The 19,877-nt window shown below is 42.7% G+C and overlaps 1 protein-coding gene across 1 annotated transcript in view; it reads left to right on the top strand.

Annotated features, from left to right (window-relative positions):
* The window catches only part of usp53a (ubiquitin specific peptidase 53a), a 35,247-nt gene extending 17,430 nt beyond the window's left edge, over window positions 1-17,817 (top strand). Inside the window, exons 10-18 of the mRNA XM_030780511.1 lie at window positions 918-1,086; window positions 2,578-2,724; window positions 4,592-4,732; window positions 8,265-9,003; window positions 11,174-11,241; window positions 16,132-16,183; window positions 16,300-16,988; window positions 17,201-17,308; window positions 17,593-17,817. Coding sequence (XP_030636371.1) covers window positions 918-1,086; window positions 2,578-2,724; window positions 4,592-4,732; window positions 8,265-9,003; window positions 11,174-11,241; window positions 16,132-16,183; window positions 16,300-16,988; window positions 17,201-17,277 — 2,082 coding nt within the window. The 3' untranslated portion in view covers window positions 17,278-17,308; window positions 17,593-17,817. The remainder of the gene's footprint in view (window positions 1-917; window positions 1,087-2,577; window positions 2,725-4,591; window positions 4,733-8,264; window positions 9,004-11,173; window positions 11,242-16,131; window positions 16,184-16,299; window positions 16,989-17,200; window positions 17,309-17,592) is intronic.
* Window positions 17,818-19,877: the final 2,060 nt, after the last annotated feature.

The raw sequence follows: 19,877 nt of genomic DNA, 5'->3' as shown, positions 1-19,877 counted from the left end.
TCATAGTCAGGTCAGAATACTTGAGAACAAGGAGAGAAGAATATGAAGGTACACATCTGTTTGATATGAGCAATCCTTAGGGCCTTTAATGTTCTAACGTTGGAGACCAAAACATGATGTATTTATTTTGTGAGGTTGTTTCATTGCAGTTGCACATTCTTGGGTGAATGCTTTCGTGAGTGAAATGCTTCAACATTTTGCCATTATGCTAGGGCGATTCCATTAAGTCTTCTTTTTTTTTTTTACATCTGTCTAGCTCTCTTTTAGAACCCTCTCTCTTTATCTTTTCATCACACATTTGTTGTTTACCTCATGGCAGCTCAAAACAGCGCAGAGGATTCTGGGTTACAGAGGAACTTTGTTGTATGCTCCAGGAGAGAGCCTTCTCTCTCACTCTCTCTCTGGCTCTCTCTCTGTCTCTCTCTCGCTCTCTCTCATTCACACACACAAACACACACACACGTTTTCCCCCCTTATTCCGTTAATTAAGGAAAAAACACAGTTCCATCTGTTTGCCTTGAGTCACCCTTTATAGAGAATCCCAGATGTACACACACACACACACACACACACGCATACCTGAACCACTGCAGCAAAAAAAAAAGGCTCTTTCATTTCTAATTATTACTCTGCCTCCAGTTGAGGGAGAAGATTTGCTTTAGCTTTTACTCTTAATGCCCCCACATGTGTTTGAAAGATGTAGATTTAAAAAAAAAAGAACAGTTCTCAAACGCGGTCTGAGTTTCTTTTGCCAAGAGCTGATGCAATTTTTTCTTTCATTTCTCATGTCTTTTTAAAACCGTTGACAAAACATACAAGAGTCGGTCTAGGAGTCTGATCAGTTCAGTTTGTTGAGCAAATGAGAATTTACGTGGTCGTGAAATGACTTTTATTTTGTCTTATTTGGTCCTTGGCAGGTTGGGTCAAGGTGGAAAGACGTGGTCAGCAAATGCATTAAGTGTCACTTCCAGCCCCTCCTGCTGTTTTACTCGAACCCTGACGGCAGCCCCGTGACCACAGATGAGACCCCACGCCAAAACGGTTCCTGGAACCTCTCCAAGAACTCCATCAACGGTGAAGCACCAGGTAGAGATCATATATCGGGAACAGAGAAAATATTGTTACTAGATATTTGTCTCTTTCATGTATAAAGGCTTAAAAAAAAAATACAGATACCTTCAAATTATTTGTTGCTGAACAAATTGCAGTATTAAAAAATGATCTCACAAGAGTTCTTGCAGGTCCAATGTGCCAACAGAGTGACAGGTTCTCCAAAAACAGATTGTGTCTTTTAGCTTCTAAGATACCAAAACGCAGTTTCCATTTGAAATCGTATCAACACTTAAATACCCTGGCTAGCCCACGTTTTCAATTTGGCATGAATGTTTTTATGGGTGAAGCACTTGAGCTGTTTTCATTGCTGTTTTTGTCGAATGTGTAATTAGAATTTCTCAAACACTTTAATTTTAGCGTTGTTAATCATTTAAGAGGCATATTCATGGCAGTGGGAGACTAAACTAATCTTAGTATTGATTTTTACCAATTGGCAGCAGTTCTTTTGGCCAAAGCACAGCAACTACCGCATATGTGGCAAGTTCACGTCAAGTTAAAGTAGGTTTAAAAAAAGTGCGGCTTGATTTATATTAGATTGAAAATGTATATGTTTGTGATGAATACGCTGTGTTTGTATTTAATTGTGTTTATTGATGTAATTTATTTGATTTCATGTCGCAATTTATCACAATATTTAATGGTATGCTTGAAATAGTTCTCAACAGCATTGTTTTGAGAGAGAGAGTTAGAGAGAGAGAGAGCGAGAGAGAGTTAGAGAGAGAGAGAGCGAGAGAGAGTGAGAGTTAGAGAGAGAGAGAGAGAGAGCAAGAGAGAGTTAGAGAGAGAGAGAGCGAGAGAGAGTGAGAGTTAGAGAGAGAGAGAGAGAGAGCGAGAGAAAGAGAGCAAGAGAGGGAGCTAAAGGCAGTTGTTCCATCTGTGTTGCTGCAGCAGGATGGTACATTAATAAGTCATGCCCCCCCCCCCCCCCCCCCCTCTTTTTTTTTTTTCTCTTTTTTTTTCTGAGGAAACACACCTCAGAAAGGTCCAATGGAGTATCTTGCCCGAAAATGTCCGTTTGAAAGCTTTTGTGCTGAGAGTCCAGGAACCTTTTGGAGTAGTGCTGCTGTTAGACAGTGGTCTTGTTGAGATTTTAAGCATATGGTTCGACTTAACAAAGCCCAAATGCAAACAACAGCGTCCTTAGGCACCGTGCTCCGACACGCAAGGTGCAGCGTTTCCGTTGACAGCATAAAATCTTGCTTTGTGTGTAAATCTAAAATCATTTTACTTTAGTTGACACTTTCCACCCACCACTTTCCTTTTAAACAGATCTGCCTTGCGCATTCTTGGTATATTAGCTAATTTGCTGGTTCTCTCCTGTCTTAAATTCTAATATCGTCAGTATCGTCAGTATCATCAGTACTTCTGTCAGAAAGCTAGCAGTTTTACATTTGTTGATCGTTTTACCCTTTGTGTGTCCATATGCAATGATCTAAACAGAATGTCACACTCAAATACACACAGGTACGTTGTTACCTGGCCCGAAGAAGCTGGAGCTGACCAAGGAAAATGTGAACGCTTTGACGGCCAGCCACGGTACCCTAAAGAAGTCCCAACCTCTCTCCATCTTCAGTCGAGGCAACAACCAGACGAGCGGAGGCAGGGGCCCGGGTACAGTAAAGACGAGGATACATATTGATAATGCGCCATCCTCAGTTTACATAACGCGAGAACGCTTACACAACACAGCCAGGGCCATTTACCCCACAGCCACACTTAAGAATCAGACGCGGTCGAGTTTTTAACGAGCTGTTTAAAGGACATCATCTCAAGCTGATGATGATCTGTCATAAGTAGGGGAGCTTTTCCTTACACGCAGCGTGTTAATGGATTTTTCATCTGCATTGTGACACTCGAAGGCTTTCCGGAGAGATACACAAAGCCTGCCGGGAGCATCAGCTACTTCATCTATTTAGCGTTGTTTTTTTTTTGTTTTCTTTTCTTTTTTAATCGGGAGAACTACTCGGGGATGTTAAAAGAGAACAAAAAAAAAAGAGAAGAAACCTCAGGTTATGTCTTTTGTGAAGGCAAGGATGAATTAGTTCAGCAGAAAGGATAAATCTGAGTTGAGAGCAATATTTTGTTTTTGTAAACTTGGGAAAAAAAAAAAAAAAAATCCCATCGCTGATGTTACCTTGAGCATCTTTTTCGTGCACTGGAGTAGACAGAATGTTCTTCAACCCAGGGGCAGCGAGGGTCTTTTTTATTTTCCTTGCGTAATGCCTTCAAAGCAACAGGCATACCTGAAAAGCAGAAAAGAAAGAGAGAGAGAGATAGGGGGAGGAGTGAGGAGACGACAGGACCTCCAGGGGAGACTGTTCCCTCTTTTATTTTATTACTGGACATTCCATCGTTATTGCAAACCTTAATGCCGTAGTCCTTCCCCGCGTTATTGTCTAAGTCGCTCCGTCTGTAAAAGCTCTCAGCCCATCTTCGTAATGTCCTTTCCATCCCGAGGCCCCCCGAGTAATATTTAGAACGGTCTAGAAGTTTATGACCGGTGGTGTACCTGGGCCTGCCCCCCCCCCCCGAGACGATCGGACGGTTTCAGGCCCGTGGCCGTGTGACGACCACCGCGGCGAACCCAAAATATTTATTGGAGTCTGACAGACGTGTGAGATTCTGTGCCAAACTGTGAAAGCAAAGCGGACTATACACGTACATGCTGTGCGTTTCGTCTGTTTTCTTTACGACCGAGCCTGTAAAATTCCTTCTGACAGGTCTTATTTTCTGTAGTCATGGCTTTACTTTTGGAAAAACCCCCCCTATTTTTTTTTTTTTCCTTGGCGAACATGGGGGGTCTTTGACCCAGAGTGCTCCTCTTAGAATTTTCTATAAATAGTCAGATGATTGTTGACTTAAAAATTAGAATCAAGATGACTTAGATCTCACATTATTAGCTATGTGGAATAAGGCTGATATAATGAGAGTTTGGTCAAAAGCATAAGCTATATGGTTACTGATTATAATCAGAAAAATTATGCGTGATAAGGCCACTATAACTGCTTTGGAACATGTTCTAAGGCTGTGAAGAGCTCTGTTGAAACGCTGCGATTCTTAAACTTGAGCTCTTTTGCTATGTGGCTCATATTCTTCTTTCTCAATGAGTTTTGTCTTATGGAAAAATGGCTTTGCTCTCTTCACCCAGTAACAGTTCGCTGCTTTTTCCCCTAACACAGCAGAAAGCCCCCCGCTGCGCACACACACACACACACACACACAGTCATCATACTCATCGATCGCTTGTAAAGGCTAACCCAGATTTCTCAGGTGTCTCTGGGGTCTACTGTACTACAGGGGTGCAAAAGCCAAGCTATTTCAACCTGATATGAAAGTAAAAAACATGTATAAAACAACGTAAATGAAAAAAAAAAACATAAACAAGAGATATAAACATATATATATATATATATATATACATACACACACGTGTGTGTATCTATTCACCATCCCCTTTTTCCATTTTTCTCTCTCACAGTGAAGATCCCAAGAGCTGAGGATCCCAGGAGCCGGCACCGGGAACTCTCCAAGGAAGTTGCCAGGGAAGCAAGAGCCATTAACCTCATAAAGAAAGACTCGGACAGGAGCCAGAGAAAACTGGAAACGTTAAGGCACCGAGGTATTGTATATATAACCCTAATTAACACAGGCTTAACCTCAGAGAGAAGATTTTTATGGTTAGGTCTGAATTTTATGGGCAGCGCATACTCTGCTGCTGGGAGAATCTTATTCCTTTACAGGTACAATTTGAATGGAGGGTAATATTCAGAGAGTTTCTTTTCTGTCATGGTTGTATTCAGGCATAAATCAGCCTGATTTACATCCAAATAGTGTACTGAATTTCTTATAAAGTAAAATCAAGGCGTTACACTCATCCCCCACCCCCCCACCCCCAACTCAAATGTCCAGGCTCAAAGCAAACACACACAGGCCCTTACATAAGATGAGTTTAGAAAAAAAAAAAGTGTCAAAACAGCGGATTATCCCTGACGTCAGATCCAGCCCCTTTCTCCGGCCCAGTTATCAGTCACCTCTCCCGATTCTTTTTGACTCTGAACTCAAGAGACCCAGAGGTCTCACCGCGCGGGGAAGGAATGAAACCCGTGACAAACTTTTCCCTTTATTCATAGCTCGCATAAAGGCAGTTGAGCGCACACATAAACATCACATGACAGCTTCATGGACCACTTGTAAAAGACAATGTATGCAGTATTTCATAACGACCAAACACTACTAAAAGTCGCATACAGTAAAACGTATGGTCCACCTCCAAAAATATATCAGGTTTTATGATCCTTTATGTATCTCTTATGTTTGAGTTCATTTTTCAGCTTCGTTCAGTTTCCGTTAACGTACAGCATAACCGTCCTTCATCACTTCTTAACTGCCCAACTCCCATTTGAAAGGCTTTCTAGGCCTTTCCGCTGAAAGCCCCAGCAGCGACCGAGTTTGTCGCGCACAAAGTTTTCAATCAAAGCCTAAAGAAGTCACACAGTATACGCTTTGTGTTAAAGGTCCTCCTAAGCGGCTTTCATATCGCAACGACTTTACCCCGGCGCCCTTCCCCTAAGCCTTTTTCATAGTAAACATCATCTGCTTTTGACTCTTACAATGTTAAGCAGAACACAGGCAGCAATACATATGTGAGCATATGTTAAGTTCAGATTTAGGTCCTTCCTTACTTTCTCAGTGGAAAAGCATTGATGCTGATCGTTCTGTAAAGCGACAGATCCCTGCAGTAAGGGTGACAGGGCGGTTAATGCCTGCAGTGTAAATCGAGATGTGACTCATGCCACAGCTGTGACCTCTCTAAAAAGGCATCTCGGAACACACCCTAGAATTATGGGAAATGGTTCGGTAAAGCGTAATTGAAGAGTTGGCGTCTCTGCCACTTTTGCCGTTTGGTGCGAGCGAAGGGGCGTTTACATTTTGGGTTTTGTCGTTCTAGTTGTGAAATGGATACTCAGAAACAAGCACATACTCTCACACACGCACGCACACGCTCACACTCACACTCAAAAAGTGATTTTCTTATTCAACATAGTCAGCGAAGTGGAGCTAAAAGGCTAATGGTTGAACACATACAGTAACTGTATTGTCATATTTCATGACTCACATTGCAGCCCTGAGTTCTCATCGACTGTGCTATTAGCTCAAGTCATTAAGCGTGACTCCCAGACGCTACATTTTCTCCTAAGCATCTCCCATTTCTACCTCGCTGAAGTATCTTCATGAGTCCAGAGCACAATTCCAATCCCCCCCCCCATCACTAGGTGAATGGCAGTGTTGAAAAAATGAGTCATACAGAGAAAAAAGCTTTTCTCTCTCACACACACACACACACACACAAATACACAGGAAGCACACTGTGATCAGTGGGGACTGGGTATGATTAGAGTTAGACACGCACACACAGACACACACACATAGGATGGATGGGGTCTCAAATGAGCTCATTTAAATGAAAAAGCCATTCGACTTTTTTCGCACACAGGACTTAATGAAACTTTTTGTCACGCGGTGCTAATGTACCATGGCGGTAGACCATCCCAGTGGGTGCACGTGTGCGCGGGCGCGTGCATCTCATTACTTTGACATTGACGTACGGAATTGCCAGCGCACCTTTCTAGCCAAATTACCGTGCATTGCCTCCAAGAGACACATTATTGTCAAAGCAGGCCTGACGGGGTTGAGTTTACAAACTTGAGGTTAACTGCATGGCAAGCGCGGAATCCCACAAGAGTTAGCGGAATAGCTGTTTACACCTTCCGGGATCTGGAACCACAGAACCGGGATCCAGATGTGACCTCAGCGCATTCAATGATGGTTGCTCGCCCAGGAGGGAGGGGGGGGGTCACAGCGCAGATGTTAGCTTTTAAAACCCTGAGGCAATGTAAGGACAGCGCTGCAAGGAAACCTACTTGACTTTCTTTCAACCTCTGTAATAAATTATGCGACTGTAATTATTTTTCTTACTAGCCTGCAGCCATTTGACTTTTGACCAAGATACACTTAAAATTGTAGATAGCTGAAGGAGCCATGGTTATATGCAGAGGTGTGTGTATTTTAAGGGTTGTGGGAGTATGTAAATGTGTATGTGTGTAGGTTCCCTAGCCCAAAGGGTAAACAATTACACAATTATAGAGAAACTTATTTGTTTTCACCAGTTCGTGGGCTTTGTCGTGACTTGGTTGAGCTCTTTTTTCCCCTCATTTACATATTAATTTATGACATATATTAACCCAAGTCATTGTCTTACTAACTCTCACGCACACACACACACACACACACACGCATCCGCAAGTTCAGAGCACAGACAAGGCTACAGGTATATTCGTCATTCTAAGTGCCCCCCTCCCCCACCCCCCCAAACACATACACACTCTCACTCACATACTCACACACTCACGCAGATAGATATACACAGAAAACTCTCACACACTTTCGTGTTCACCATCACCATAAATATCCCCATCAGCAGCAGGCCACCCTCATCACAGGCGCCACGGAGACACAGTGGCTCCTGGCCTCCATTATCTTCACCCTCCTCTGTCAGAAGATGCAATAAACCTACACGCCAGCTCCTTTTAAGCAGACCTCTTGCTGAAGGACTGGAGGGGTTGGTGGGACTTGGCACTGCAGAGTGGCATTAGAGCTGGCGCAGCGTGAGGACCGCGTCAGCCGCCGCCCAGTGCCAAGACCAGCATTGTTCTGTCCAGAAAGACTCTCCTCTCTTTCATCAAGGAAAGGTCATCCGAGCCGTTAGAGCTCCCGTGCGGCAGCACCCCCCCCCCCTCCTCGCCCCCCACCTAGTCACTCGTTCCTCCTCCTCTTCCTCCTCCTTCTGTTATCAGAGACGGATGGCTATGACCCATGGATTTCAGCTTTCCCCTTCCAGACGACAAACTCTCTGGCAAACACCACGACAGTGGCACGTGCGGTACAGTCGTCTGTGTTGTTTACGACTCATTTAAATGAGGCTTTGCATGTAGGTTATGATTTTATGACTTCACAGCAGCACAATGTTATATCAGCCACCTAACAAGACAGCGATAACAAACTTTGTTGATGTACATGAACTGTTTTGACTGAGGAAAAGTACACCCAGGTCCTGTGGTTACTGACAGTTCTCATGTTCACTTTCTCCTCAGATGGACCCTCAGAGAGAGGCTACTCCCGTTCGCTCTCCCCCCCTGAGAATGGCTTCAAACATGTAGAACAGAGGCTGTACAGCAGCCAGGGCAGAGGTCCCACCCGAGCTGAACGCCCCCCCCACGGCGGAGGACGGTTGGCCCACGAACCTCGGTCTCACTCCCAGCCTCGCATGGCGGCGCACGCTCCCCCCCGCCGGCCGGAGGTCTCCAACGGCTACGACACGGACAGCAGCCAGGACTCGCGCGAAAGGCACAACGGCGGCCCCCGGAACCGCGTCAACAGGGCCTGGAGGCCGATGCGGGAAGCCCTCAACGTGGACAGCATACTGAGCGGAGGCAGCGGAGGCGGCGGCGACGACAGGCAGATCCAGAGCCCACGCAGACACGTCCCCGGCCACGAGAGACCCCCGTACGAGGACCGAGAGCCACCCTGGGGGGGCCACGACAGTCGCAAACCCAAAAGTCTGATGACTATTTACGAGGACGAGCAAAGGCACGAAACGGGCAGCCACAGCTCCTTAGAGTCAGAGGGTCGAGGACCCCAAGAGCAAGAGAGGACTAAGAGCATGGCTAATAATCTAAAAGTGCGCAACGACAACTGGAAGATCCAACGCACTGAGTCAGGGTACGAAAGCAGCGATCGGCTCAGTAACGGCTCAGCCAATCTGGACTCTCCCGTGGTAGAGAACCTGGGCGGCAAAGAGCTTCGGACCATACCGGAGATACACCTGTCAAGGTAGGACTTTGTTTTCAGGGATTTTATATTGTATTTCTTTTAAGTTTTGCTGCCATTAGAATTACAGCAGAGAGGAAAGGCTTCTTAAATTCATGTCAACTGTGACAGGTAGTCAAAGGTGGACTCCTGTCAAACGCTTTGTATAGTGCCTCTAATTCAAAAATGTTACACACTTTTTATGGTATAACTGCAAATATTAACCAGCTTTAGTCAAAGCTGGACACACTCCCACTCTCAGGATGGAATGTTTCGATTTCACGATCATTTTTATTTTTAAGCGTTGACTGTCTTAATTCTGATACTGACTTTTATCATAGTTCACCCACGTTCAGCCCTCTGTGGAGTTGTCTAAGTGTCATTATCAAAAAGGCCTCGTGCATGCTGCCATTTGTAAATAATTAACTCTGCAAAAACTCCAGTGGAGTGTTTTAAAAATAGCGAGACCTTTTTTATGTAATTGTGCATTTTGTAGCTGATAGCATCATGGCCTGTAAACGTCTGTTTGCTTTGTATTGGAAAAACAGCTTCAGTGTCCAGTTCTTTTCAGCTAATTGGAGTTTTCAGTTTAATATCATTTTATATCCCGTAACAAGCTAATTTAATAAACGTTTCCGTATTTTTTTAATCAGTATCATAGACGTGACACTGATAAAATGTGATATTCGTACTTCAAGATAATTGCACAATGTTATTGTTGCGTCTAAAGGCTGGTGAATTTACAAGCGGTGAAATTGGATTAGGAGATTTTGTGAAAATCACAAAAGCTGTTTGAAACCTTGAACTCTGTATAAAAATAAATATTTGTTGAAAGCCAAGAGAATGGTACTGCGGAGTTCTGTGTTTTCCCCCGCTGACTGCAGCAAATGGCTAAATTACAACCTCATTAAAACGGAGAGGAAAGAGCCTAAGTGAAATGTCACATGCTTTACTGAGCTCTGCTGGCCCTGATTACTTTCCTTAGCACCATTCCAATCATTGCTTTATCTTTCAATAACAGCCGTATTGGTAACAATATATAGTACTCTTATTGGTTGCCAACTGCCAGCTCCGGTGCCATTTCGAAGTTTTTGGCACCATGTTGACGTTTAGCACCCGATACACTCACACTAGCGATGATGAACACATTTCAGGGCAGGTATTGTGGCGGGGCTTATGGGTAAAGCACACGAATAGACACAATCTTGCACCTGTTTGTGTACATCCGCAACGGTTAGCTCCTACCGCGGAAATGCTTAAAATAGCTTGCGCAGTATTGACTCCCACGCACGCTCAGACGGCTACCGCTTTACAAAAGTAAATAAATACAATGGCGCATGACGGACAGTTTAAACAAGTCACGACGATTTAAACAAGTCACGACAATTATCAATTCAAAAATGTATTAGAGTAAAATTCATTCCTTTATTGATGTGGTCGGGCAGAAGAGAAAGCTGCTCATATTGTTGGTAGGCCTACTCGTCAGAGCAAAAATCTGCCAGTCCACTACTTAAGTGGCAAAGTACCTTTACTTCATTACTTGCCAACTGTGGACGATATTAAGTACTTAGTCACCAAGTAAATAAATAAAAAAATAAACAAATAAAACCTGACAGGCAGTATTAACGCTCTAAAAAGTCACTTTTGCAGAGTAGACAATGTACTCTAAGCCAAGTTTAATGCTATTGATTTAGATATGCCTCAAGCTTGACCTTATAGTTTTAGTAAAACTGAATTGCTTATCGGAAACTTAGAAACATCAAGTTTTTTATTTACCTACAAATAATCAGATTCATACATGATAGTAGACTGGTGTCTTGAATATAGTCATGGTGCAGCATCTCAAAAAATAGATAGATAGATAGATAGATAGATAGATAGATAGATAGATAGATAGATAGATAGATAGATAGATAGATAGATAGATAGATAGATAGATAAATAGATAGATAGATAGATAGATAGATGGATAGACAGAAAAATAAACGGATTTCCCTTAATGAGAATCAGAATACACTAATGAATCACCATAGACCAAAGGATAATTTTATCAGACAGAAAGGGATCTGTTTAAATGATAGGGTTGTGAAGACCAGTATGCGCAAAAAAAAACAAACCCAAAAAACAGACTGGTCTACCCACATCCTCTTTTATTACCGTGTTTTTCCACTCAGTTGATTTTTGTCTATTTTAGGGACTCCAATCATTACAGGAGATACGATGACTCAAAAGGAGAGGCCCTGCGCTCATCTTTTTCTCATGGTAAGCATCACTGAGCTCAGAACTGAAGTGGAATATTCTGAGTTCTTTCCAATAGCTGTCATAAGAAACACGAATCGAACCATCTCTGCATGACTTGAGAAACTGTGAGAAATTGTAATGGTGAATATTTTGGCTGTATTTAAACTTTAAATACACCTTAAGTGAGTATTAGAGTCCCATTAGAAAGTGACAGTACATGTCTTCACAGGTCACGCACTAAACAGAGATTTGATTGAGTGGTGACTTGAGGGAAACTTGGACCTAACGTCGGAACAAGCTTATTATAGTCCTTATGGATAGCCCTCAGGCGCAGCCAAACCTGGACAAATTTCATTGCCAAAGTTCATTTTCCATTATGTCATGACGTTTGTAGGTTAGTCATATCATCTCCCTCAAAAAAAGAACAAAGAGTCATATTAGAGATCGTGTCAAAAATAGCCCATGACATTTATTTTTAGCTCTTCACTAGACGAAGGGTGAATACTAATGTGTGTGTGGGACAGACGGGGCCGAATGGAGGGGGGGGGGCGGGGAGGTGGGCTGACCTCTGCCTCCTCTCACCCAACTATCTTTCCACCCCAACACATTACACAGTTCAGCTGAGAGACATTGATTCAGCCTGTGCAAACAAAACAAGGACCAAAAAAAAAAACCCCCACAGTACCCGTCAGTCATCTCAGCAGAGTTGCTTTTTTAATGTTTAAATCGAAAACAAATAGATAAATAAATAAATAAATAAATAAATAAATAAGAGCTCCCAAATTCCCAGAACCCGAGAGCCACGGGGAACGAGGCTTTTTTTTCAGAAAACGACCAACTGTGCCCGTCCAGACAGAAAACGATATGAGCAAAGCCTGTCACAGGGCGGTGGCATTTAAACACGCTCACACAAATAAAATGGTGGTTAGGGTCTGGTCGCCAGCTAGCATAACAGACCCCCCCCACCACACCCCCTTTCACTTTCTCTCTTTCCGTCTCATGCTTCATTATCAACACTTATACTCTGGATGAACCGGTGAGGCAGAAGGGAAGGTTAGGGTTGAATGAGGTGGCATGGGGAGACAAGTCATTTGTCCTGGTTGACAGTGCTGGGAGGAAGAACCGACGAGAGCGGTAGGGGAAAAAAAAGGGGGGGGGGCGCGGGGGGTGTTTCTCTCTCACCCCCCCCCTTCCTGTCCCCCCGTGGAAGGTGGTTTATGTAAGCCTTGTGAACCGACGTACTGAAGCGGAAAGGACAGCGTTTGGGGCCGTCCCCATGCTGGCCTTTGAGGGGGCTTCAGATACACACACGCACGCACGCACGCGCACACACTGGGAGCTCTGTGTAGAAACACACTGAAGCTTTGGTAACAGAAGATGCTTTGATTTATTTTTGAAAGCGCTCGCTTTTCATGTGTGTGTGCGTGCGCGTGCTGTACTTTTTTCTCTTTGGGATTTTTTTTTTTTTGGTACTATTAGAGCCGGACGAGAAACGTTTTCTTTTTTCCCACAACCCCTCAGCCTTTTCTCATGTGTCTTCCATGTTTTGTGGTGGTGGTTTTTTTTTTTTTCTTCCTTCCTCTTCATCTTTTTTAGGCAGCTTCACTTTTGCTGTGTTAGCATTATGCACGCATAAGTTAGCTCTTAATCACATCCAACCAGAGGATCGCACGCTCACTGTTTATTGGCTGACGACAGAAATGTGTGTGGTTGTTCGGGTTCCGGCCTGGGATGTGTCCTCACCCGTCTGCCAGCTGCATCGACAGGTCTCAGCAAATGCATCAATTTGGCCCCAGTTCAAACCTGGTGTGTAACATGGCATGTCACTCATAAAGCACTAGGCCAGATCCACTGTCCATTAGGGCTGAAAATCCTTTGTAAAAGCAAAGGGATGAGGACAGAAGACAGGATAGAATGCAGTAAAACAATTAAAAACTAAAAGCTGTTTGCATTCAGACAGGTTGTGTGTGTGTGTGTGTGTGTGTGTGTGTGTGTGTGTGTGTGTGTGTGTGTGTGTGTGTATGTGTGTGTGTGTGTGTGTGTGTGTGTGTGTGTGTGTGTGTTGGGGGGGGGCACCAAACCTAGCATGCCGTAGCAGGCGCGTAGTAAACATTTACCCCTGGTACTTAACGTTGTTTTGACTGAACAGGCTCTTTTGTCATTTTCATATTAGTTCTGAGAGATGGGTAATTCTCTCTGTGTTTTTTTTGTTTTTTTTTTGTCCTGATGTATAACAGTGTGTCACTCTTACCGGTGTGTGTTATCATGGAACCAAATTCTGCCCTTAGACGCGCAGTACGTTCTCCATAAAGCTGGGAAGAACGAAAGTTTAGCAAAGTTCAGTTCACCTCTTAAACTGTGAGTCACGCTTTGTCTCATTTATTGCCATTGATTCCCTTGGTTTCACACGTAGCTGTATGAGTATCTGACGGCCCATTTCAGATAACTCTCTTCCTTTTTACGTTCATGTTGACACTACCCCTTCTTTATATTAAAAAAAGAAGAAGCACACCCGTGGATACAGACTCTTGTGAAAGGAAAAGCAGGAAACAGAAAATAACACGTCCATACCTCCTGAGAATTCCGTCTTTTGGGGCGTCATAATTATGGTTCCCTCACATTTATAGTATGGCGTGCTTGTATGAACGTGCCTAGAACTGCGAGAATGCACTTTTTTTTTTTTTTACAAGTTCCTGTCTCCACCGTACCGCATGGGAGAGAAAAAAACCTCACGCTTTTTATACCGTTAGTTCCGTCTGCCTCGTTACGGACAGAGATCCATGTAGTAATAAAAAATTACGAGCTACATGTTTCCCCATAGAGATCCATAAACAGTAGCGACGTGTTAACGCTCTTTAAAAACCTATGCCACGTTAGGATTCGGAATGGTTACAGCGCATTCATAAATAGAACACGCATACCGCAAACAGCATGCCAAACGCTCCGAAACTTTCCCGTCTCCCTTCCTATCTTTCCTATCCTCTCTTCCCAGCAGAGCGAAATGGATTATTCTGTGTCCCGCTCAGTGATTTGGTGGCAATGGTTTGTTACCCCCCACCCTCGCTGCCCCGGGGGTTTAACCGGGGTATTCGCGCCTCTTGATAAGGGCGTGAATGATGTGTTAAGAGTAGTGCTAATGCTCAGTGGATAAGCCCTCAATCACTTTACACTCGTTTGACGCGATGACAATGACACTATGAGGTTGAACTAGTTTCGACCAGATCAGAAAAGGAACAGAATCAGAGTTATGTCACTTGAGTCTCTGGGTGTTTCCTAAAGCATTAGATGACAATGCTGCCAACCAGAGAGAGAGAGAGAGAGAGAGAGTATTTATAAACAAACAATGTTAACATTCTGTTTTGCCTTTTTTTTTTTTTTGTATTGATATTGTTATTTGTGCTTGCCAACTTTGCAAGTCCCAGCCATCAAATAGAGAATCTTAGCATGGGGCTTAGCAGCTTAAACACGATGGGTTTGAAAAAGCAGAAAATGGGGTCTGAAGTCCAATCCTCTGATAATTGCGTGCTGGCCGAGGGATTTAGCTGCTAATGCTCTGGGAAAAAAATAACAGAAGGAGGAAAAAGCTGAGTAGGCTGACACATCACACAGACACACACACAGACACACACACATACACACACACACACACACACAGACCCATGTGTGTCTTCCTCACAGAATAACTGTACTGAAGTCTGTTCCTTGGTGTCCCACTAGGGTCAGATTGCCATCTTTGACCCTCCGGCTTAAGATGTAGTTCTTCTCTTTTTTTCTCTTCTTTTTCTCCTCGTTTTTTTTTTCTTTAAAACAATATACTTCATTTGACTAGACACATCAATCCGAGCATATTTTGTTCTTACACCTGTTTTTAGACTTTTTATTTTAGAAACAGTAAAAAAGGCTTCTTTTGACTCTTAGTTTGCGTTCACTTCTAACTGAGGTGGATTGCCATATCACATTTAAAAATACAGAGTTCACTGATGAGGGGATACAAAAGAAAAACAAACAAAAAAAATGTTGTAGCTTTTTCTCCCCTTTTTTGCTTGTAAATGCTAAACTAAGCAAATCAGCCAGCTGCTGTCTCCAGTAGATTTCCATGAACACTCTCACCAAAATCAGCTCATATGAGCGCTATGGGCGCCCCCTAGTGATTTCTTACATTAAAACTCTGTCTCCTTTTCTGACATACAGCCCAGCAACCATAAATACTGCCATTCAACGCAAAACAATCTCTCTTTTTTTCACTGTTTTCTCCAGAGTTTAGATACTGTGCAGTGTTGTTCCTCCACACAGAATCTTAAGGTTTTTTTGTCTTCCACACTCCTAACTTTTTTCCACAACCAATCACGTTGTTTGTTTGTTTTGGAGAAGCTGAACGGTGATTAGAGAACAGTACAACAGTACATTCTGGCTTTAGGGAGTGGACTATAGAAAGTGCCGACACTGCCCCCCCCCCCCCCCCACCCATCCTCTCCCCTCATTGAGGGGTCAGTATGGATCAGACAGGCCCCAGGGCCACTACAGTCTGCTTTCATCTCCCACTGTGAGACTTCCTTACAGCAGCCAGACAACACCCTGTCCACGACCCCTCTTACATAACCGTCTGAACAGGAGAATAACATCAAGATGCCTTCATTCTTCTGGTTTTGGCCAGCCTGGCACCCAGCCTGGATAGAAAAATACCTCATTTAACACTGAGATTTTTTGACTTAAAGCGACTTTTACGCTTAACACTCTAGTGGTTAATGAGGAACTGAAATGACTGCTTTTTTTTTGTATAGAGCAGTATTCATGCTGTGCTGTATTGGAACTACAGTGAATAAGATTGCTTTGGGTGAAAATTCCACTTTTTAAAGCACGGATTGGTTTTATACGAGGGCGGTCAATGTACATTGTCAATTTCTCTTATAGGTGACCAGCAAGGGAAAGACTTCGACCACCACTTGGGCAATCATTTTCAAAGGTAAAACCTTTAAATTCAGAATTGTTATAGGAGATGCTGTTGTGGGATTAATATTTGAGGACTGTTGTAGAGTAAAGTCGTAAATAACATCATAACATTATGATTTTGGCTGATAGGAGACGAGCTTTCAGATACAACTCTGATAATTCGGACAGGAGGGAGGAGGCAGACGAAGATTCAGAGGACAAGATAAATGGCGGCACCGTCCCTCCCTTCCTGACCAAAACCAGCAGCTCGGAGTGGAACAGCTCTGACGATCTCTCAGGACCTTTCTCCGAGCAGGAAAACCATTATTACAACGTCGCCCCACCACTGCCCCCAAAACACTACACACTGAGATCCAATGACAGGTGGCACCATACCCAGGAACCTTCTCAAACCAGCCCTCGACTCCTGCCCCGAAACAGCTCCTCTCTACCCCGGACGAGCCTCCAAAAATGGATGGAAACCTCTCCTGAGTCTAACATGCTCTCCTCGGACAGCAGCTCCAAATCAGGCTCCTCAGACCACGAGAGGACTGACCAATCTGCTAGTGAGAGTGAGGAGAAGCACACAAGTTCCAGACCTCGGGGCGAATCACCTGGAACGGGCGACCGGGTTCTGCCCACCACTTACTTTTCCGTCGACAACTGCATGACGGACACCTACAGGACCAAATACCACAAACGACCTGCCTTGTACATGATGCCAGGTTCTAAAAGCGGGGATCACACATCATCAGGAGAGAGTGACCATGGGGACGGGATATTTCCTGCACCAATGGACTCACCATCCCCAGAACCGTCAAATGCCAAACCTGAGACAGGTACATTAGGGCTGATATTGTAAACCAAATAGTTTCTGAGCTAGCACAGCTCCACACCACAAATATCATCTTTTCTCACGGCTTGGAATGGGAGACAGATGTTTCATTTCTGTCTCGAATGTTTCCTAATCGAGCAGTTTGTTTTTACAAAATGTTTACTTTTGGAATGCTGTTCCTTTTGATATGAGGCTATTTGCTAACTGTTTTTTCAGGATATACTACCGCTAAGGCCCCAGCAAAATGGTATCCTATCTCAGTGAAAGGACTGGACGAACATGGTTTCCTATGATGGCTTATACTGAATGGTCACAAACATGACGGTATTGCTTAATGCTGTTCTGAAATACTGTACACCTTGCTTTCATTATATACTAATAATAACGAAATACACTTCCCTTATCCTGCATCATCATCTCTGTTTAATCAAATCACCTATTTATTCATCATGCAGCTGATTGAAAGAGTGATAAAATACTAAAGTCAGTCAGTAATACATGCTGAGGCAAGCATTTAACCACATGTCCTCTACTACCTGGAATGTTTCTAGAAAATGTATTATTTTCAAGCTCTTATCTCAGTTAAAATGTTATTTTTTCCAGTGCAGACTGAATACAAAATTCAGACTCGGATCTGTACGCCAAAGAGATTGGAGCCCCGGCCTTGTGGTTCTTAACAGGAGACGGCATAAAGACCATTGTTTTTCCCTCGGTACTGTTGGACTGCAGAGCATCAGTCTGAGGAGAATGTTCATGGCAGTATGATGTTTTGTATGTTTGCACATTCGGAGTCTTGCCCAGGATAATCTTCTGGAGGTCACCCTCAGTCTGGAATCCTGCACGTTGTGAAGTCATTTATGATAGAACAAACTTCCACCAAGCAGGAAAATGAAGATCTGGAAAATGAAAAAAAAAAAAAAAAAAGTGTTCCGTTTTTTTCGAGAGAGTCACTTTCCATTTAGATTCACTCCCTGGTTACATGACCATTTTGTTCATTATTTAAACTCACAGGTTCCTGCTAAGAGGCTTTTGTTTTTCTTCTGGGCACTATTTGCTGGAGTTGTCTTGAATGGCCTAAGATTGCTTATTGTGATTGTATTTGAATGAGGAAGAGCTGCTAAACATGGTGAAATTGTATAGAGATATTTCTGAGCTGAGCTGCCTTGTTTTCCTGAAACCCTGCATGAGTTTCCACTTAATCATGCGTTTAGATCTGTCTTACTTGTTTACTCACTTAGTTCAGAATGTTTATCTCATTTTAAGTGTTTCCTGTCATTTAACAACTTGAGCTCAGATTCAGAACTTAACAAATTTATTACCGTTATGCACAGTCAAGTTTGACAACAGTGTCTTAAATTGGACTAAAGAGGGGTGATGTCTGAATGTATTTGAACAAGTGGTACCTTCTCAGTTAACCCAGTAACTTATTGGTTATGTTGTTTTGATTTAAATGGATATATTTTTTTTTTGTCCCGAAGTAATCACAGAGTTTCTGTATATTTGTCGCGTATTTTGTACATTGCTTGGCAGACATCACTGAGAAGTGCCTTATTTTGTATGTCTGGGTTACTGAAAATAGGCGTTTTTATTTGTAAAATGAGAACTTTTTAGATGCTTTTGTATAACATTCAATTTTGTTTTTATTGATTAACAAGTGTTTAATAAACTGTTTTATTTAATCAGACCAGTGTTACTTTGTAATAGTGGAGGAAACAATTACACAGGGTGGATTTCATTTGAATTATTTCTCCCAGAAAAATATATCAGGCCTCTGGTTATTATATGTTGCTAGCCCTAAAATACTAGCACAGCTATTGACATATTTTACATATAAACTGCCTTAAAATGCTCTCACTCACTGTCTCTCCCATTTATTGTGCATGTTCTCTGAGATTCTTGAAGCTAAGTTTCAGGACTGTTAAAAGAAATAAAGAATTCAAGTTAGGATGTAAAATAGTATAATTTTTCCAGTGAAACAGAATGAAGACAAAACATAATTTTGCATTGTACTTTACAGAAGTGGCGGATATTGAATATATACACATTATTTCATTAATGAACTAAAATGGATTAACTGCAGTTTCGTATAAAATACATAAATTAGATTGTACACCACTTGACATATTGAATATTACTTTTAACAGACCGGTGTGCATAGAACATTATTACGTAAATGACAATTTAAAATTCATCAGAGGTAACCGCCAGTCAAGAAGGTCCAGCAAATTAGAACTACAGTTTTGTTGTTCTTATGACTCAACAAATCTTATTGCTAGCACCTTGTCAATAAAAGCTCATAGTAAAGACTTACGCTAACCCTTTACATGTCTGGAAGAAAAAACACCATATAATACACAATAAATGAATAAAATGTGTTACAGACATCATATTCCCATTTACATATGGCTCCTGAAGTGAAGTCTTCTATTTATTCTGCCAGACAGTGTTCCTACCACACAGGCTGCTCTATGGACCAGAGAATATCATTGAAATTTCATTCATTAGATATGACCACATGTGTCCTCTACAGTACTTTCTAGAACCGTAGGACCTCTACTTGTTGAAACTAAATGTTCCTTAAACGTTGAGGGGAGGAAAAGCAACAATTCATCCCAACTACCAGCTCATTGATCCCACACGTACTAGAGCTGTAATGCCCCAGACATTGGTCCCGAGGTGACTGAAATAAATATACCATTAGCATGCTGATAATATAACGAGGTACTATGTGTTGCACTTACAGTTAGCACATAAAACAGACCTTTGGCTGAGATCACATGGCTAACCTTAATGAGGAGGCCTGACTGGACTTCTGTGAGATCAGACGGAAATGATCATTTCATTGACTTGTCACAGCAGGCAGCCTGTACTGACTTATTGCTTTTGTCTGATT

The sequence above is a fragment of the Chanos chanos genome, chromosome 7 (assembly GCF_902362185.1).
Source record: "Chanos chanos chromosome 7, fChaCha1.1, whole genome shotgun sequence".
NCBI classification, from domain to species: Eukaryota; Metazoa; Chordata; class Actinopteri; order Gonorynchiformes; family Chanidae; genus Chanos; species Chanos chanos.
Note: the sequence above shows the minus strand (reverse complement) of the source record. Positions and strands in the feature narration are given on the sequence as shown.